The sequence below is a fragment of the Carcharhinus amblyrhynchos genome, chromosome 19, assembly GCF_965287045.1.
Source record: "Carcharhinus amblyrhynchos chromosome 19, sCarAmb.v2.hapA, whole genome shotgun sequence".
NCBI lineage: Eukaryota > Metazoa > Chordata > Chondrichthyes > Carcharhiniformes > Carcharhinidae > Carcharhinus > Carcharhinus amblyrhynchos.
This window is the reverse complement of record NC_137342.1, coordinates 42,997,928-43,020,004: the sequence shown is the minus strand read 5'-3', so window position 1 is coordinate 43,020,004 and position 22,077 is coordinate 42,997,928. Positions and strand designations below refer to the sequence as shown.

The window sequence follows — 22,077 nt, the reverse complement described above, 5'->3', positions numbered from 1 at the left end:
ACCAACTTTGACATTTATGGCTTAATCCCACGACTTTAACAGCATCATTACATCTTCAATCATTGGGAAGCCTTACCCAATCCCAGTCCTCAAATCCAACTGTAAAACTGGAATTAATCCTTAAACCTGGAAGTTGAGTCGTAATACGACAAACTAGAAAATGTCAGATGTAGAAAGAAAATTTTTCACAAAAAACTACTATGAACAAATTCCAGATTCAAGCCAAATGGGTTGAAAGATCTTCAACATTTGTTAAGGCCTGATCTCACAAAGGGGGGAAAAATGCACCAAATGTCTAGGGCACGCAAGCCACATTTAAAATGTGCTCCCTGTCCCCACCCAACAGTACTATGGAAGCACCAAGAACTTACTCAGGCTCAAGAGTTTCTGAACAATCGGCACCATTCCTGCAAATCACTCAACTGAACATTATTCATATGAAGCCGAATAGAAAGTACCAGTGGATTATTCAATACGGATGAAGTTGCAGGAGTTACTGAGCACAGTTGGAAATCTGGCTGATTCGTGTGATACTTGTCCAAAGATGCTGCAGTGAACCACAGAAAAGTAGGGACCTTCTTGATTCTATGATTCAGTTTTCTTTCGAACAATACCATGAAGCCAGACACATTAGTTATTGTTCTTGGGTTACAGCACAGTCACAAGAGACACCCCAATGTATCAGGCAATAGGGTGACAAACTTCCAATGCCCCAAATGCAAACATAAATAGGTACCTCTGACACTGTATGCTGCTTCCTGGATTAGCTGCAAATACTCTTAGCTTTAAGCTCAACATTTTTAAAAATATTTTCCATCTCCAAAGGCAAATCTCTTTCTGACATTGAGAAAGGTCTACAGCCTGAAGCAGAAGTAATGTTTTAAATAACTGCCAATCATGCACAAACGTTGTGATGCTACTCTTGATTTGCAAATGGGATGGTATCCTGAGAACCAGTGTTCGCCACAAAAATTCGAAGCAAAATCGTTAGACGGAGAAAAAAAACAAAAACACACAAGCATTACCGAAATCTATTCTTAAGAATTCCACAAACACAAGGTAATACCACACGAATGCGGAAATTATATTGCACTTATTCCCATCTCGGTTTGCTGATTTGGGTGACCTGTGCACAATTTTGGACATGATCTTTGTTTTATCAATGTTCAGCTTCAAACTGCAAGTTAATTTTTGTTTTGTTCTCAGGTCGTCACATTACAGACAAGGCAAAAGAACTTTGCCCATTTTTGGCAACAGAAATGGAGCTGGGCTTTTTCTTGAATGCTGCAATGCACGTGATGTAAACGCTCCTAAAATGGCATGAAGTAGGAAATTCCAAGATTCTGGTCCAGTGTTAACAAAAAAATTGCAAGACATGTTCAAATAAGGATGACATGTCATTTGGCAAGGAATTAAGGTGAAGGGTATTTCCATTATCTTTCTGCTCTTCCCTTACTGGTTGAGGTTGTTAGAATGCTTTTTTCCCCAAATAAGAGCTGTCTCAGTAGATCATGGAATCATACATACTTCAAAACAGGGCATCGCTCAAAGAGTAGCGCACCAAGCAAATGGTCTACTCTTTCCTAAACAGCATGAATTTCTTAAGTGCTGTTGCAGTGTTGTTTATGTTCCTAACAAGCCTTGTAAACAATTAAAACATTGAGAGACCAAGAAGCAATCAATTGGATTGAGCTACCCTTGCAGTCCCAACGTCTAGGAGGCTGCGCCAGTTCAGCTTCAGGTCAATGGCAAACCCAAGGATGTGGTCGGGGCAATGAACAATAGTGGGCTTTCTCTGGTTCAGCAACTGTCACTGTTTTATATTTATGTGGCACAAATGCTGCCTACGTCTTTCTGATCAAACCTGCACATCACCAGCTCCTACTATACAACATTAGCCATAGGTCAACCTATGTTAAGGTACCCAATTTTCAAATCAGAAGGTTCATGTCCCACCCAAAGCATCAAATCCAGGCATGAAAACAGAAGACCTGCCTATTCTCTGTAACCCTGCACACTGATCATTACCAATTCACCTAATCTGTACATCTTTGGACTGTGGGAGGAAACCAAGCACCCACACAGACACAGGGAGAATGTGCAAACTCCATTTAGTCACCCAAGGCTGAAATTGAACCTGGTCCCTGACACTATTAGGCAACTGTGCTGCACCACCATGCCACCCCTACATAAATCTAAAACTTTTCCTTTCCACTTTTGACTGGTATAGCCTGCATATTGAAGACATTGTAAATTAAGCAGAATAAATCTACAAACAATCTCGCTCATGATCTTAAGAAGTAGGGATGCCACTGGTCAAGTAATTCAAAAAAGCTAAGACTTCAAAGGAATTCTTGACTGCCCTGAGGCAATACTGATTGGTCTCCACCTGTCACAACCATCTACCTTTACTAGCCCCTCAAAAGTTCTCATCTGATTCCCATTCAGCTATATCTCCTTTATGCCAAGCTAGGTCATTAGCTGCATTGACATCAAGGGCAGTATGTCACTGTTACATACAGCAAAGAATTAAATCATCAGTTAATCTGCAATCGTGGTATTGATTGAAAAGTAAATATTGGTCAGGATGGTGGAAGAATCTAATGGCATGGGAATCTTTATGTCCAGCTGAACAGGCAAACAGATTTAAATTTAAATCTAAATCTAAAAGACAGCATTTCCAACAATGAATTTTTCCCCTTGTGCTGCACAATTGTTAGCCTCAACAGTATGCGAAAGTCTCTCCAATGAGTTTGGCACACCAGATTGTATCTGTACACCAAAATCACACTTAAGCACCAAATCTAAAAATCTGTCAGTTCAGTTTCTATTTTCTTCATCATATGAACTTCAACTTACAAACCACTAACAGTGCTGCAAGCCACCAAGATTAAGAATCCAGCAGAATTTTTTAACCCTCCAAGGTAATGACAGTAGAACACAATGACAAAATTATTTCAAATTTGATTCACAGGAAAACAAAAAAATCATGAATCAGAGTACTGGTAACACTTACACATTTAAATTAATATCTTTTTATTGTCTGCATTTTGCATTTACTCTGAACTTTAATCTCCACAATATTCCCATTTTTTTAACCGAGTTCTAAACTAATTTTCCCTACCTGCTTTCTAGTAAATGTTTACAACAAAACAATTAACTGTTGTAATTACAAATTCAGGGAGCGATATTGAAAACATCACTACAGCTCCGAAGCAAGAGATGTAATTAAGAACTTATAATTACTCCAGTATGTTCTCAATATTATTTTTCTTTCACTAAATTCAAACTAAAATTAAAGCAATAATTTCAGCACTCATCTATAAATTAGAGATTTATACAGAGTCTCTGTCTACATTTTAAGGTTCACAAAAGATAGCATAATAAAACTATACAAAGTGTTAAGTGTCTTGGGTCCCTAAAATCTGAAAGCTGAATGGCCACTAACTGTATCAAGATGAAACGTTACTGCAAAAAAAAATACATATTGCACTGTATTTGTATACATTACAATGGCTACTACACTACAGACAGACATCATTGGTTGCAAATTGCTTTGGACGTCCTGGGACTACGAAAAATGCTAAATATTTGCAAGTTAGTTCTTTCTTTTAGAACATAGAACAGTACACCACAGTACAGGCCCTTCGGCCCTCAATGTTGTGCCGAGCTATGACCAAACCCAAGATCAAGCTATCCCATTCCCTATAATTCTACTGTGCTTTCTATGTGAAAATCAATACAATTGAAATCATGACAATAATCCTACCATATTTGTCTTTCAGCCATGTACAATTAATCCAAAGTCACTGAATTTGAATCTTTATGTGCACATTAACGTCCCTCTACTGTTTTAAATAATTAATACAAACTGTATAATTTGATTTGAGCATAAAAATGATTTTGAATGAATAGGAGCAAACTAATTGTGATAACCATACATTCAAGTCCCAGCATTGATTGAACACTTCAATTTGCCAAACATAAACAAGTTTTAATGTCTCTGACATTTGCGAAGTAAGATATCACATGCACATGGAGCTCACATAGTGGACATATAAGCTCTTTGTCCATCGTGCTCTGTGCAAGAGGCTTATCAATTAACCAACTGTAGAATGAAAACAATTTGAGGTTCCAGGTAGGAAAAGCCTATCATATTTTCCAAATCCTCAAGGGATAATAATGCATGATGGCTGGCAACCAGTACAGTCAGAATGCTCAGAAAAAAAGTTAGCATTGTTATATATTTAAAAAAGATTGAAAACTATTAAACACATTATGAGAAATATCAGTTTTGGGAAACAGCCCAGAACATCCTCACTAATTTAGAGCAACTTGCATTTATGTAGCACAATTAGTATATTAAAACTTAGCAAGACAAATCAAAAGCATGAATGTTATAGACATATTTGACACCAAACAGCATGAAGGGGAATCATGAGTGCCTGAAAGGAGGAGAAACGAACCGAAAGGTGGAGAGATTTAGAGAGGGAATTCAAGAGCTTAGGGTCTAGGCAGCTAAAAGGACAACTGCCAATACTGAAGCGATTAAAATTGGGGATGCTCAAGACACCAGAATTGGAAAGACGTAGATCTAGGAGATTAGATTCATAGGAAAGATGAGGCCAAGGAGAGCTTTGAAAACCAGACCACAAATCAATGTAGGCAAGAGATTAGTGATTGAAAAGGTCTTCGTGCAAGTCGGGAAAGAGGCAGAGTTTTGGACGAACTTGTATAGGAAAAGGAAAACCTGCCAAGTGATAACAAAATCGAGATTAACAAAATAATGGATGAAAATTTCAGGTGGTAAGCTGAGATAAGGTTCAGTCGTGCAACGTGATGGATTGGAAGTAGACAGTCTTGGGGATGGAGCAAATATATAGTGAGAAGCCATCTTGGGTCAAATACGGCACAAAGGCTTTCACTCTCAGACAGATGTCAGGGACAGGAATTGAGTTGGGAGCTACAGAGCAGATGAAATTCCCAAACATCACATCACAGAACAAAAATCTGACTACTGAAAATAATAAGCCTCTTTCATCATATTTAAGTCAAAAAGCAGCTTTGCCAGATCAACCTTGCAATCATTAGTGTGCCAATTCAAATTAATAACTTGGACATGGTGCTGCAGAAGTATGTAAACTGTCCCCATTTCACATTATGCTACCATAAGTATTAATATAGAGTATTGCCAAATAAATCACACTTCTAATACATTTCATCTCTTTTCAATCATCTACTAGTCAGTTGCACATTAACTAAGATTCTATATCAACTAAACACACATCTCAAAAATAATTGGTCTATTCAGACTAATGTCAATCAATGGATTTTCACAAGATCTACATAACTTGCGTGAAACAGAAAAAGATAAATTACATCCATCTTTCACTATTTTAGTTTTAAACAGCATAACTGATTTTATCAAGTATTCGATGTTGGTTATTCATGTCAATATGTTAAATTTTCCACTTCTAGACTCTTCGTAGGTTATCTGACTGATTCAAAGAGTTCTTACGTGATCAGCATTACATCCAGCAATATCAACTCATTTTCAAGCATAAAAACGTTTACTCACTCATAATGGTGTGTTCTTCTGCATGAGATATGGACCTGATCTGCAATTATTTATCCTGAGAGTGGAGCTCATGCCCTATATTAAAGAAAAGATGCATACAGATTATTGTGGCCCTACAATATATTTAACATTATTGTCTCTAATTTTGTATGTATTTATGGAAATACATTCTACAGGAAGCCCCATAGAAGGGGAAGCGAAGAGTAGGGTCAAGTGAGCCACGATACACACCCAGGTTTCCGGTCAGTAATAAGGCAAAACTGGAATTGTATTAGATTGATAATGACCCACATTTAAACAACTTTTCACCATTTTTGGTTTAGTTCACATGTTTAGAGTGGATGAGGTTCAGGAGAGCTACCATTGCCCATCAAACCAACATGGTTGTCGACAACTTTCTTACAATTCCTACACTGATCAGCTTGTTTTGCCTTGATGATCATAAGCTCCCTGGTTACTGATGAGCCCTGCATGCTCTCACTGTCATTTCAAGCATTAAAAAAGTAATGCATCAGCCTTTCCATCATACAACAGAAATCCTGTACAATCAAGAAACATTAGAACAGTCCATATTTTATTTCAAAGCTTAATAACAACCAGTGATCATGGGTATGACATTTGGAATTGATCACAGACACATGACAGATGCAACTTTTGTTAACTCTTTAATGAAGAATGCATGTTCGAAACCAAAATGCTATATTATTAACCCAAATACCCAAAATACGTGCTCCAAAATATCCAGATTCAACAATAACGGAGATTGGTAGGTTATCGATCAGCTAAAGTACCTCAGTTAACAATAACTAGACTGCATTTTAGTATGATTTTAAATTATACGAATTTGACAGTGGACTAATGAAATAATTTATCAAACTGATGATCCAGCAATATTAAATTTGTATTCATGAATCAAACTGTTGGTAATCTCGGCATCATGTTTTGATGCGCTGAGCTTTCGGCCCGATATCATCTCTGTCCGCAAGGCCACCTCCTGCCACACCCACAACACGCCAGCCCCACTACTGTCTCAGCTCACCTATTGGGGAGATCATCCATACCTTAGTTGCATCTATACTCAATTATTCCAATGCTGCTCTAGCCAGCTTCCCTCCATGCAGCAAATGAAAAATCTGCTGCCCTTATCCTAATTCAGATCAAGTCCCAATTTTTCTGTATGCTTGTGCATGCTCAACGATACTAATTTCTGATTTGAGTAGTATGTTGATTTCTAAATTCTCTATTTATTTGTCTCTTGCTATCACTAACTTATTTCACCTCTATAACCCACATCCCTGAATATCACTGCTTCCCCATTGGTGGCTGCACATTCAGCTGTCTTTTGGCCCCAAGAACTTCCTCTGACTCCACATCCCTCTCTTCTCTATTAAGATACTCACACTTCACTTAAATCTCCTTATGTGAAATTTTTACAATAAGCATGTGATAATCTTGGGCCATTTTTACTATATTAAAGGCATTATACACGAGCTATCTGGTAAACTGAAATACGTGCATAACAATTAATTTCTCATAGAACTTCAACAGCTTTAACTTAAGCAAAAATCAATATTAAAAACAGTATATTTTAGTAACCCAACTCCAATACCGTACACTCAGCATAAAATTGCTTTCGTTAGTGTTTTGGATTGAATAAACTAGATTATATCTTAAATTTTCTAAATGCTTAAATTCTGATGTTAGGAGACAAAATAAAACACTCCAAGCATACTTCATGAATATAGTTCTTATTTTTGTAGGTCCTTCAAACTTAACAAAATTTGTCCAAAAGATTCCAAAGCGCCACAAAATAAAGTGTCGATATACACAAGTTTTTTTTACCCTTTACCAAGATGTCTAGGAGGCAAACATCCTTCCATTTAACACCAAAACAATCTTCAGTTTCAGGCTCTGATAACAAAAATATGGTCCTCCGTTAGTTAATTCAATTGCCGGTGAAGCTATTAATAAAACTCTTGGGGGGGGGGGCGGTATTAAATTCGCAACTGACGCAGGAGCCTGTCAAGGGCTTGTGGACCATTCCTGACACAACAAGGCGTTTAAAGAGCCGTGTTTTTTTTGTTTCTTCCTGCTTTCTTGAGGGAAGTCTCACAAAGCCGGTTCCCTCCTTGGCAGGAGTGGTTCCAGTGATCAATGGCTCAGCCCAGGGCTGGGGGGCGGGAGGGGAGAGGAAAGCTGCAATGCGAGAGACAGAGGGGAAAAAATACTCCAGAGCGAAACTGTTCAACTTTGGAAGCCGGGGTGGGGGGCTTTCCAAAACAGAAAGAAGGTGGAGGAAAAATAAATGGGTGGAGGAAGCTGCGATTTGCAAAGCCACTTGTACAAGTTGACATGGGTCTTGCGAAACTGGATTATTTAGCAGGGGGAGGGGAATAAATCAGAACTTGTAATTCGAAATAGCATTTCTCTATCCAGCACAAGAAACTGCCTGCCGACAGTTGAAAGAAAAGACGTAGTGGTAGCAACAGCAGCAGCAGTAGTTTTTTTCTCCAAAATCCTCACAAGACAAACAACAAAAAAAAAATCAGGCGCAGCGCTCACTGACCAATTGTTTCTCCCTCATTGGGATGACTGCCCGCCGGTCAACCGAGCTTTGCTCCAGCTGCGGGGGGAGGGGGAGCGGATTTGATTGACGTGGCGCGTCAGCCAATCGGAAGCGTGGGCAGGACAGGGCCTCGGCCAATGGAGGACAGGGAAAGGGGCGGGACGGTAACATCAAGTTAGGTTTCCTCCCATTCCCGACGCCCCATTAGGCCGCGGCAGTTAGGCGCCGCGTACCAACATCAACACTGATTTTCCCCACCCCCTCTTTAGTCGACACTTTACTTTTTTAATTATATATTTTTTTGTAAAAGTTTATGAGTTATTTCCTACTCTCCCAACAACCGGGAAGAAAACAAACTTTTTCCTCCCTCCCCTCCAACCCAACAAAAATCATTTACCTTAATTTTTTTCCCCCTCAGTATGGGGAAAGTTCGACGGTTTAAATGGTAAATTCTGCTGGTTGTCTTTCTTTCTCTCTCTCTCTGGGTTTAAATTCTCCTCCTCCTCTCTTCACTCGCCGTCAGTGGGACTCGGTGAGCTCGAGGGTACTTTTCAAACAGGGAGAACTATGGAAACGGCCCGCTCGAGACGCGCTTCCCAACGGCTGCCGCACTGCCCACCAATCACTTCCGGGCCACTGGGCAGAGCCACTCACCTGGGACAATACACACACACCTGGACACTGGCTGTGGACTGCAGTCCCCACCCCGCCAGAGCCAGGACATCAACCCCAACTGCTCCTCAGCTCCTCCCCGTGACACTCTTATCTTGCTTACCCTAGAAGGAAAATAATGATTAGCAGCAACTTTCCCCATTCCAGTTCCTCAACATCGCACATATATATACACACACACACACACCTGGACACTGGCTCTCCACTGCAGTCCTATCCCAACAGAGCCAGGACATCAACCCCAACTGCTCAGCTACTCACCCCCCCCCCCCCCCCCCCCCATCCTGCTTACTCTAGGAAAATAATGATTAGCAGCACTTTTCACCATTCCAGTTCCTTAACATCTCTCACACACACACACACACACACACACACAAAGACCACATGTTCTCCATCATTGTCACTATCACCCTTGCTGTTTGTGGGAGCTTGCTTTGCGCAAATTGATGGCATTTCTTACATCACAACTGCGACACCACAGTGCCAGCGTGTTGGCACAGTGCAGAGACCCAGATTCGATTCCTGACTTGGGTCACCATTGTGTGGAGTTTGCACATACTCCCCATGTCTGTGTGGGTTTCCTCAGGGTGCTCTGGTTTCCTCCCACAGTCTGAAAGACATGTTGGTTAGGTGCATTGACCTGAATAGGCGCTGGCATGTGGCGACTAGGAGAATTTCACAGTAACTTCATTGTATGTTAATGTAAGCCTTATTTGTGACAAATAAATAAACTTAATTTTGAAAGGTTAGTCATGCACGAATCAATTCCAGCCTCCTGGACTTCCTAGATCCACTACAGTTTGCCTGCCGCCACAACAGGTCCAAGCAGATGCCATTTCCCTGGCCCTGCACTCAATCCTGGGACACCTAGATAACAAGGACACCTATGTCTCTCCTATTTATTGACTACAGCTCAGCCTTCAACACTATTAATCCCACAAAACTCATCTCCAAACTCTGTGGTCTGGGCCTTGGCACCTCCCTCTGTGACTGGATCCTGAACTTCCTAATTCTCAGACCACAATCAGTAAGAATAGGCAACAACACCTCCTCCACAATCATCCTCCACAATCATCCTCAACACCGGTGCCCCTCAAGGCTGTGTTCTCAGTCCCCGACTATATTCCTTACACACCGATGACTGTGCAGCCAAATTCCCCTCCAATTCGATTTTCAAGTTTGCTGATGACACCATTGTAGTGGGTTGGATCTCAAACAATGACGAGACACAGTACAGGAATGAGATAGAGAATCTGATGAACTGGTGCAGCAACAATAATCTCTCTCTCAATGTCAACAAAATGAAGGAAATTGTCATTACTTCAGGAAGCATAAAGAAGAACATGCCCCTGTCTATATAAACGGGGATGAACTAGAAAGGGTCGAGAGCTTCAAGTGTTTAGGTGTCCAGATCACGAAAAACCTGTCCTGGTTCCCCCCATGCCAACACTATAGTTAAGAAAGCCCACCAACGCCTCTACTTTCTCAGAAGACTAAGGAAATTTGGCATGTCAGCTACGACTCTCACCAACTTTTATAGATGCACCATAGAAAGCATTCTTTCTGGTTGTGTCACAGCTTGGAATGGCTCCTACTCTGCCCAAGACTGCAAGGAACTACAAAAGGTTGTGAATGTAGCCCAATCCATCACGCAAACCAGTCTCCATCCATTGACTCTATCTACATTTCCCGCTGCCTCGGCAAAGCAGCCACCATAATTAAGGATCGCATGCACCTCAGACATTCTCTCTTCCACCTTCTTCCATTCGGATAAAGATACTAAAGTCTGAGGTCACATACCAACCGACTGAAGAACAGCTTCTTCCCTGCTGCTGTCAGACTTAAGTTGATCTTTCTCTACACCCTAGCTATGACTGTAACACTACATTCTGCACTTGCTCGTTTCCTCCTCTATGAAAGATATGTTTTGCCTTTATAGCCTGTAAAGCAGTGCTAACCATTGTGCCACCATTCTCATTAAACTCACAATCTGTTTGCACACTGCAATGTTCCACAAACTGTATATGAGATGAATAACTGGTTGATCTTTTGTCAGTTAATGGAGTAATGTTTACAGTCCCTACTTTTTCTGATAGGACTTTTGAAAGACTGCCTCAGACGAAACTGCAACTGCATGCTGCAAGAAACAATATTTTTCATTGTACGTTAATATGTTAATATATGTGACAATAAATCAAATTTCATTAGCTGCAAAACGCTTTGCAATCATCGGAGGGGGGTTAGAAGTGCAATACGAATGCACAATTTCTTTTCCACGTGTTACGAAGCAACTTGGTGCAGGCTGGAAAGTTACTATGGAAAAGGTACAACAATTTGGATGGGGATTCTTTCCCCTTACTCCCCCAATCCCACCACCTTCTCCCCCCTTGCTCTTGTTCATTGCATTAATTGTTTGTTTTTAAATTCCTTCAACATACAGAGCAGGTCATGTAATAACATCCCTGCCTCTGAGCCGGAAGGTCGAGTTTCAATTGACTTGCTAGAACTTCAGGACCAAGGAAAATGTGTATTCATGATGCAGCTGGCCAAACACGGGGTGGCACAGTGGGGGGAGGGGGGGGCCAGCATGGTGACACTGTGGTTAGCACTGCTGCCTCGCAGTGCCAGGGACCCTGGTTCAATTCACTGCTTGGGTCACTGTGTGGAGTTTGCATATTCTTCCTGTGATCACGTGAGTTTCCTCCAGGTGCTCTGGTTTCCTCCCACAGTCTGAGGGAAGTGCTGGTTAGGTGCAGTAACCCAAAAAGGCACTGGAGTGTAGCGACTAGGGGAATTTCACAGTAACTTCATTGCCTTGTTAATGTAAGCCTTACTTGTAACTAATAATTAAACTTTTAAAACAAATTGAATATCAACTTGTAAATCTTTCCAACGTGTGCTAATGGCAGGCAGCTCAGGTAACTCAGTTGCTTGGAGAGAACAGATTGGTGCCAATGTGGAACAGATTGGTGCCAACAGCACAGATTTCGATTCCTGTACCAAGTGGGTGGATTTGGGACCTGCCTGTTTTTCCTACTCGTGGCACAGATTGCAACACTAAGTGTCAAACATGTATTCGGGCAGGGAACTCGAAGAAATATTGCATTTACATGGTATCTTTAGAGTAGTACAACATGCTCACAGGGAATAAAGTTTATTTATTTTATTCGTGTCACAAGTAGACTTACATTAACACTGCAATGAAGTTACTGTGATAATCCCCTAGTCGCCATACTCCAGCACCTGTTCAGGTACACTGAGGGAGAAATTAGCATGGCCAATGCATCTAACCAGCATATCTTTCAGATGGTGGGAGAAAACAGGAGCGTCCAAAGGAAACCCACGGAGACACAGGGAGAACGTGCAGACTCCGCACAGACAGTGACCCAAGCCAGGAATCGAATTTGGCTCCATGGCATGTGAGGTAGCAGTGCTAACCACTGTGCCATCGTACTCATTAAACTCACAATCTGTTTGCACACTGCAATGTTCCACAAACTGTAAATGAGATGAATAACTGGGTGACCTTTTGTTGATTAAAGGAGTAATGTTTACAGTCCCTACTTTTTCTGATAGGACTTTTGAAAGACTGCCTCAGACGATACTGCAACCTAATCACATGCTTCAGATTCTATGGTGAACTTGCGCCTGATTCAGAAACAAGCATGCTTCTATGGGGTCAAACTAACATGTCTCTGTTCAATTGTGCAGCTGACTCATATCATTTCTAAGTCTGTGGCACATAGTTCAGCCGTCAAAGTAAGTCCAAGCGACAAATATTTGTAATAATTAATAAGATTCAAATTGTCTCTGACAAAAAAAGTACATTTTCTGAGTCATTGTAAATGCGAGTGAATGCTAAATCAACATTAGTGCCATGTTTTTACAAGTTAATGGTCAGGCTTGACTTGTTTATACTTGGTGAATTGTAAATGATTCATGGTTTATGAAACAAAAATACTGATATCTTAGTTCCCCTTTTTCTCATGCCGTCTCTCAGAATCAAGGATGACTCACTTCCATTTTGGTGGATTCTGAGATTGTTGGTTAATCCAATGTATCATCTGCAGATTCTGGCTCATGGCAGCAAGTGATTAGCTCTGCTGCCTCAAAACACCAGGTACCCGGGTTCAATTCCATCCTCAGGTGACTATCTATGTGGAATTAACACATTGTCTCTGTGTCTGTGTGGTTTCCTCCCACACTCCAAAGATATGCGGCTTAGGTTGATTGGTCATTCTAAATTGAGCCTTAGTGCCAGAGACATTAGCAGGGTAAATACATGGAGTTACAGGGATAGGACCCAAGTGGGATTGTTGTCAGTGCAAGCTCGATGGGCTGAATGGCCTCCTTCTGCACTGTAGGGACTCTCAGATGTGGCGCAAGTGGTGCTTAAAGTTAGGCATCCCTAAACACCTTGGCTTTGCATCAGCATGTTCTTGATAACATCTCTCGATTTGTTTGGTGCTTTCCCCATAAGCCTTCTCAATTTGGTCAGTCACAAACCTGTGTCAGATTATAACTTTTGTGACTGAAGATACTAGCGATTAACTAGAGATTGGGGCTGTAAGAAGGATTGGATATGTTGCTCTTTTACTTCTGATACTGGATCACATTTTATTTTCCTTGCCAGGAAATGTATAGTTTTTCTCAATGTTTCGCATTGTTCTTATTTTCATTCAGGTGAATATTTGAAGCTAAATGGCTGATGATAAAAAATCTAGACTTGGAACAGTATCTTACTGATAATTTATACAAACAGTGCAATCCTAATTTATTCCCAGTGAGCAACTAAATTTTTCCAATGAGAGTGAGGTGAGATCAAGTGAGAAGTAAATACATTTTGGCCTGGCATGTTCAATACTTACTTCTTATGTTGTCTTTAAGGATAAGTCTTGCATTTATGTTCAGTTTTTCATCAACATCAGTATCTCGAAACAAATTTATCTTCTGCCAGGCTTAGTTTCATACCTTTATGTCTGCAAATTATAATATTCACATATAGATATATTACATTTATTAAGTTTAAGTTTATTTTATTACTGTCACAAGTAGGCATACTTTAACACTGCAATGAAGTTACTGTGAAAATCCCCCAGTCATCACACTCAGGTGCCTGTTCGGGTACACTGAGGGAGAATTTAGCATGGCCAATGCACCGAACCAGCACATATTTCAGACCATGGGAGAAAACTGGAGCGCCCAGATGAAACCCACGCAGACACAGGAGGAACATACAGACTCCACACAGAAATGACCCATGTTGGGAATCGAATTGGGGGCCCCTTCCAAGGGGTGGCACGGTGGCACAGTGGTTAACACTCCTGCCTCGCAGTGCTAGAGACCTGGGTTCAATTCCGACTTGAGTGGTGGCCTGTGGAGAGTCTGCATGTTCTCCCTGTGTCTGCATGGGTTTCGTCCCACAGTCCAAAGATATACGGATAAAGTTGATTGGCCATACTACCATTGCATGTTAGTCATGGAGATTAGCAAGGTAAATACGGGGTTAGAGCCTGGGTGAGAATGTTGTTGGTGCAGGTTTGATTGGCCAAACGGCCTCCTTCTGCACTGTAGGGATTCTATGATTCGAGTGCTGTGAGACAGCAATGCTAACCACTGTATCACCACTATGGTTAGGCTAAAATATTTCCTCATTACTTCCATCAAACAGTTCAGCAGAAAATCTGGAATTTGTCAAAGAGACCTCTGAGCAATCCATTGGTGATTTATTATAAGACAATTATAATGCTTGTTTGCACCTCTATGGTTTAAGTAAGAGTACCTAATAATGTTGCATCAAACCATATTGACCAGATAGGTTTCATGTTTGATTCCTTTTGCTGATATCAGCTAGGGTAATGTTGTGAAGCTACAAAGAGCCACATAGTACATATTACTATATTGGTACAGTAAAACAAAGGGAAATAAGTTCTAACATTTCAGGAATAAAGTTTAATTTCTCTATAAAATTCACACTTACAATTTCTTTCTATACAAACGAAGTACATGGAGTTCCAAATTAATCACGGTTAAATTAGGAAAAACATAAAATGATCATTTATAAAAATATAAACCATTGCTATAAAAAGTACACTTGTGTGCCAGAAATGATCCAATGAGGAGCAAAGATCGATGCTTGCACTTTGAAGATGATTTTTTTCAAACATCTGCGCAGATATTCATTTTTTAGTCTTGTTGAAAACCATGCCAATGACTGTATTTCCTTTCCAATAGTTTAGCGGTTTTGTACATAATTTCTTGGCCTTTTCTTTTGCTGTTCATGGGCTGCACATGATCAAAAAGCTGGCAGACTCTCCCATTTCTGGTTATGATTTCTAAATGGAAACTCTGCATGACAGACTGATTTGAAACAGGAAGCTTGCTGTGCTAATCCAATGTGAGATCAAGTGTTAAGATATGGATTTGCACCTACATTGACTTTTTGGTATGTGCCAAGCCAGTGTGAGGGTGAAGGTTGTTAGAGGGTGTATTTGAAGAGAGAAGGAGAAAAGAAACAAGATTACGGCTTCCTAGCAGTCAGTTCAAGAGGTGCTTTTACACTTGGCAGAGTCCTAGGAACTGATGGCCCATGTGGGCTGCTCTGTTGGTGAATACTGCAATAGAGCTGTCAGACCTCAAGTTGAACTTGGCGTGGTTGATCCTGTAAAGTCCTCCTTACTTTCACGTGGAGGCTGACACCCAGCTTAAAGTGAGCTTTCCTACAAACCAATCAAGCAGTAGTTTGTATAGTAATATTCAAAAAATAATGTCTATCAGTCATCATTCCAGGATTGTGCATCACTAGCCTGAGTAAGTCCTGGCAGGATAGATCTACCAGAAGTGAGGCCACAATGATGTACAGTTGGACACAAGTATCACTGAAAGTCTTTAATCTTGATTCTGAGCCCCATGAGGTCTCATGACTCCAAGTCAAACAAGATTGAGGAAACCTCCTGACAATTGTCACTTTTTGTGGTCCCAACTGATCCATTTATACTTCTCCACATTGGGCATCACAGAGGAAACATGTTGGAAGCAAGGAATGAGAAAGTACTGCAAGAGGAAGACTTCAACGATTGTTAGCAAAAATGGCTGAATTGTACCAAATTCTGAAGGACATCATTTCAGCAGTTGCAGTATTTTGTTTTCTGTTCAGGAAATAGTTCATCATATTCATGTCATAGTAGCTTCCCACAAAGGCAGAATTGTTGTATTGAGCAGACATGTATCAGCCTAACAACAGTAGGAGGGAAAATGCTAGAGCCTATTACAAGGATGTGATGACAGGACACTTAGGAAATATCAACGGGATTGAATTAGACGAAATCAGCATGAATTTATGAAATTAAATCACGTTTGACAAGCCTATGGGGGTTTATTTTGAACATGCAATGAGTACAATAGACAAGGGACAACCAGTGAATGTGACATTTTGGATTTTCAGGAAACCTTTGATCAAGTCCCACAAGAGGTTAATGTGCAACATTAAAGTGCATGGAATTGGATTTAATATATTGACATGGATTAAGAACTGGTTAGCAGACAGGAAATAGTTGGAATAAATTTTACAAAGTGGCATGCAGAGACCAGAGGGATACCACAAAGATCAGTGTTTGGGCACCAGTTATTCAGAACATGTACTAATAAAATCGACAAGGGAACCAAATGCAATATATCCACAAAACTAGGTGGGAATGAATGCTGAGGGGAATGTAAAGAGGCTGCAAGGCAACTTAGACAAGCTGAGTAAGTGGGCAAATATATGGCAGATAAAGTTTCACATGGATAAGCCTATCAAGTCCATCAGACGATAGAAACAATTAATATAGATAGTAGTCATTGCTGAATTGAGGTCCTTGGCTACCAGAGCAGGTCAAAGGCTAGGAATCCTTTGGTGAGTAACTCACTTCCTGACCCCCAAAACCTTGTCCACATCAACAGGGCAGAAGTAAGGAGTGTAATGGAATACCCTCTCCCTGCCTGGATGAGTGCAGTTCTAATAGCACTTAAGAAGCTAGACATCATCCAGGACAAGTATCCCACTTGAAGCTGACAAGCATTCAATCCCTCCATCATTGACGAACAGTGGCAGCTATGCGTACAATCTACATGATGCTCTACAAGAATTCATCAAGGTTCCTTAAGCAGCACCTTCCAAACCCCCAACCACTACCATCTAGAAGGATAAATGCAGCAGATATCTAGGGACACCACTCTCTGGTGATTCCCCTCCAAGCCACTCACCATCCTGACTTGAAAATATGTCTCCGTTCATCATTGTCACTGGGTGAATTCCTGGAATTCCCTTCCTAACAGCACTGTGGACAGACTTACACCTCAGTGACTGCAGCAGTTTGAGAAGGCAGCTCACCACAACCTTCTGAAAGGCAACAAGGGATGGGCCAAGCCAGTGATGCCCACATCCTGTAAATGAACAAAAAAAGTCCAAGCAGAGTTGTGTGAACAAAATTAGTGTGTTCCTGATTTGTTCTGAATGTATGTGAATTGTTCATCAATTATTTTAAAAATAGCAAATTATAAGGTAATGTTAGTATTGACAATGGTTCACAAAATTGGAACCAAACTAGTTATTGTTACCATATATAACTGGATTTGGCAGAAGTAAAATAAAGCAAATAAATGGCATAATAAACTCCAGGAGTTACATTTCCTACTAGTTACTCATTAATTTTAGTAATTGTAGCTACACGATTGACATTTGGCAAGTAAGTATGAATGCATGGTTTTATGTGATGTTTTCAAGATCCAGTTGTCAGAGTTGGGAAAGATTTCTGCACTTGGCTTGCTTATCTGGAATCTATAGAATGCTGGCTTTTTTGGCTGAGAATTGGATTCTGTCATTCTTCCTTGGCGTTCGTATTTCCCTTTTTCAATGCTTCTTTTACCTCAGTAAATCTTCCCAGTTATTTACAGATGAAGATGTAGAGTTTTCTTATTAAGCCTGAAAAGTCAATAATGAAGTAAGACTTCCATCTGTTTTTTGATTTTATTGCTATTCAGACACTTTTTTTTACAGTTAACCGTATCATGCAACTTGAATCTGAGGAGCACAACTCAGAATAAAGGGTAACCAGGTTTTGCTGTGTGGAAGTTGAGAGCATTATTTCTACTTTGACATTTTACATGGCAGTTCCACTGTGGCTCTCCTGAAAATAATTACTCGCCTGGATGTTTTGGTGTTTCTACTTCTGTCTGTTCTTGGATAAAATAGTTCTTTTTAAATCTTCCGCATTCCAGCAGAGCTGCTGTATTCTGTTATTTTCTTCCTTATTTTTCGCTGGCAGTAGAATGAGCGTTTACAAATAACCCAGCAAGTTCCAGGTCAGTGCAGTCTCTCTCAAGACAGCTTTGAGCATTGATTAGTCGATGATGTTGTCTGATTTTGACCATACTGGCAAGTACTACTCAGAACCCTTTGCTCAACTGACATTTCATTACAAACAGTCTACTCCTCACCAGGCTTTTGATTTTAAAATAGGATACAGTACCTGTAATTTAAATTTGATTGTGCTGGTTGAACAAATTATCCTCTATTTGCTGTTCACACTTTTAACCAATTATGCTCTTTACCAAGTGTCAACTTTACTAATCTACAGTGGAGTCCACTTTTTTATCCATCTCAGGGTCCTGGGTAAACATCATCCTGACTGATCCTGTTCCATAAATATTACCTAGTCTTACTTCAGAATGTGGCCAAGCAGGCCACTTAAAATGATGATTTGTAAAGCATTCTGGGACAAATGGGCAAGAACTAAAACAGCAGGCTGCAGCCTAAAAAACAAAGATAAACAGGCTGCAGCTCAGATGACTGAATACACAGGATATATGCCATCTCCAGGACAAAAGGAACTTTCTAGTCAAACTGGGTTGTTTACCAGACATAGGGATGCCTTACCCCCTTATTTGGGAGGGAAGTGTATGTCCTATGTGCCCCCAGCACCTACAGAAATGGCTGTTGGAGACACATACAGAGGATGGTGCGGTAACACCCGATTGGACTTTATTGATCAGGGTAATCAAGTCCTGATTGATTGATTGGCAATGGCCAAAAGGGGCACAAAACCAACGGGGTATAAAGATGCTGTGCAACCAAGAATCTCTCTCTCTGTCTGACCCCACGAACGAGCTACAACAATGGTGACCATTGCCAGCAATGACCAGCACAAGGAGAGCCATCACACCCGAGAAGGAAGGAAGACCAGAGCCAGAGTGTCAGAACAGACAAAAGGACCAGACTACGCAGAATACTACAGAGACAAGCACACAAATAAAGGCCAATATCTGCCTAGATACTTACCAGTCATGCAAAGTTAAGTCAAGTATTGGTCTTGAACTTTAGTATTTCTGTAAGATAACTTATTGTTGGTTGTTTGGTGGATTATTGATTGTATATTTAAATAAATATTGTTGTACTAACAAAACGTCTACTCACAATTCTTTGTCACTGTATAAGGATTAAAACAGACTATGTGGGAGGCACAATAAAAGCATGAATCAAAAAGTCCATTTCAAAAAGCTCAATGTTTTTCAACAATAATAATTCATCTTTGTTGCATTTTTATCAATTATTTCCAAACAAATATTGTCTGTTTAGTTTTATCCCTTTATAAATGTAGGTTATGAAACATTTTGCCATTTGGTGAATTAAGATTTCACAAACATGGATGTATCTTCTTTAGTTGCAAATTGATATCCTTACTGAAGTTGAAGCTTGGAAAGATTTCAATAATAATGGAGTGCTGTTAAGTAACAGTTATTTAACTAAGTGTTATTTACACAGTGAAAACGTTTTTAAAAAACAGGTTGTTTTTAAACAAGCAAGGTTGTCAAAGCAGGATACAAACCATCCAGTTTCAGGTCAGTGGATGCACGAATGGCTTCAATTGTGGCTGTCAACAGTTTTCACAAGTTGTTATAATAGCAATGCTATATGTCTTAAACTACATTTTCCTGGGTTTCACTTGAACATCCAGCGAAGATTAATCAATCAGAAATAGAATTTTATGACTTTTGCAAATTTGAAAACTGAAAGAAATTGATAAATAATTGAATTGTTTGGACAACTTTAAGATAGAAAGCTAAGATTTTCAGTGAAGTTCTGCGCAAAGTATACGGATCAAACCAAAATAAAATCTAAGCAGAAACCAAATTGCTTTCTCTGCTTCAATATGTTTACCTTTTAATTTACTCTTTCATGGAATGTGAGTCTCACTGGCAAGGCCAGTATTTGTTGTCCATCCCTATTTGCCTAAGAACTGAATGGTTTACATAGTCATTTCAGAGAGCAGTTGAGAATTAATCACATTACTGTGGATTGGTTGTCACACATAGGCCAGAGCAGATAAGGATGGTAGAGTTCCTTCCCTAAAGAAAGACATCCTTAAAGGACATTAGTGAACTAGATGGATCAATTATAGTTATGTGGTCTCCACTACTGAAACTAGTTTCCAATTCCAGATTTTATTGAATTTAAATTCAAGAAGCTGCCATGGTTGGGTTCAGAGCATTTTCCTGGGCCTCTGGACTACTGGTCCAGTGACATTACTGACATTGCATCATCTCCCCCAACTCATGGGTAGACATTCACCAGCAAATACATCAAAGGAAGAGAAAGAGCTTATGGGCATGTTCACAATAAATAGCTAACGAGAAGTTAAAAAGGAGCCAGTACTTTAGAAGTTGAACATAAAGACAGGGGAGGGAACAAAAGTTGTTGTAGTCTGATGAAGAAATTCATAGCAATGGAAACTATTTCCCACTGTTCACCAAGTACAACATTCCCCAAAAATTCCATGGGCACTGTGGCCTCCCCCAGTGAAATTGACAAACTAAAATCAAGGACTGTTTATAAAGACTCAAAACAGATAGTGAATGATATTTATCTTAAAAGCGCTCAAAGAGACTAGGAAAGAGATTTAAGATACTGATAGCTCTACCATGTTCAGTAGTGGTTATCAGTGGGTTGCAATGCGGGGCTGATGAGATGGTCGCACACCTCCTTGTGGAATGTGCCTTTGCAAAGAAGGTCTGGAGTGAGATGCAGTGATATTTGTCGAGGTTCGTCCTGAGCAGCTTGGTGATGCAGGACTCTGTGCTCTACGGGCTGTTTCCGGGGACACACACCGAGACAAACATCAACTGCTGCTGGAAGGTCATCAACTTGGTGAAGGATGCACTTTGGTCTGCCCGATACTTGCTGATCTTCCAGCTGAAAGAACTGTCTTCGACCGAGGGTTGCAGACTGGCACATTCAAAGGTCCAGGACTACGTGCTGAGGAACGCGCTGAAGCTTGGAGCAGCCGCCGCAAAGGCACAATGGGGAAAGGCCACACTATAAGGCCTTTTAACGGAGGCAGACCGAGGACCCGGGAACTGCAGAATACCCTCGACCTGCGTAACTGTGTGCCAATCTGAGCAATAACAGCACACTGTAATTTTTGAGGCATGTATGTAGTTTTAAGTTTTGAAATGTTATGACTGTAATTTGTATAGAACTGTAAAAAGTTTCAATTCTGCACTGTTTGCGATTCAAAGACATGTAGATTTGCAATGGTTTATTTGAGATTTTTATGAATAAAGTATATTTTTGGAAAAAAAACATAGTATCTAAATCGCTTCTCGGCCTTTTGGCTCGGATCAAGTGTAGTATCGACATGCTGTACTTGGTTGCAGTCATTAGGTTACATTTTAGCTTAATTTGAAGCAATTTTTTAAAGCTGCATGTCGGCCTTTTGGCTAAGATGCAAATGAGGTCAAGCCTTGGAGGAGGAGCTATACCTACTCCAATCAGCTTGGATCATGTAGATCAAGCCCAAGACAGGAGGTGAGAGCCCTGTCTCGTCACCTTGGATCGGGAATGTCCCAACTTGTTGGGACTCTGAATTGGATTTGATTTATGTTGGATTGAATTGGAATAAAGAACTAAAAAAGAAACATAGTATCTATATTGAAAAATGGGAACAAAATACAGATAGATACAGTTCATCTTACTTAAATTTCATGTAAAATAATACAATTGATTATCAGGAATAAACTTGATACATATCTATACACCAATAACATTGCAATCAGCAATATCAATTTGGATTATATTGATGAACCTCATATGCGTATAAAAAATCTAATGACATGAACTAATAGTATGGTATTTCTCTGAATTATCTTTGGACCTGTGTGAAAATTGGCAGCTACATTCCCCTACAACATGCACACGAAGCCATTTTTTTCAGTGGACCTGCTC

The 22,077-nt window shown here is 40.2% G+C and overlaps 1 protein-coding gene and 1 pseudogene across 3 annotated transcripts in view; one reads left to right on the top strand and one right to left on the bottom strand.

Moving 5' to 3' along the window:
• The window catches only part of usp6nl (USP6 N-terminal like), a 200,450-nt gene extending 191,680 nt beyond the window's left edge, over positions 1-8,770 (bottom strand). Inside the window, exons 1-2 of one of the 3 annotated variants that reach the window (XM_080207677.1) lie at positions 8,542-8,770; positions 5,579-5,653 (exon numbers count right to left, since the gene is read on the bottom strand). In XM_080207677.1, coding sequence (XP_080063803.1) covers positions 5,579-5,582 — 4 coding nt within the window. In that variant the 5' untranslated portion in view covers positions 5,583-5,653; positions 8,542-8,770. Of the gene's footprint in view, positions 1-5,578; positions 5,654-7,420; positions 7,604-8,144; positions 8,209-8,541 lie in introns of those variants that run through there. The other 2 variants (XM_080207678.1, XM_080207679.1) reach the window with 2 other exon arrangements.
• A 12,677-nt stretch (positions 8,771-21,447) lies between these two features.
• LOC145355667 (U2 spliceosomal RNA) lies at positions 21,448-21,599 on the top strand (annotated as a pseudogene).
• Positions 21,600-22,077: the final 478 nt, after the last annotated feature.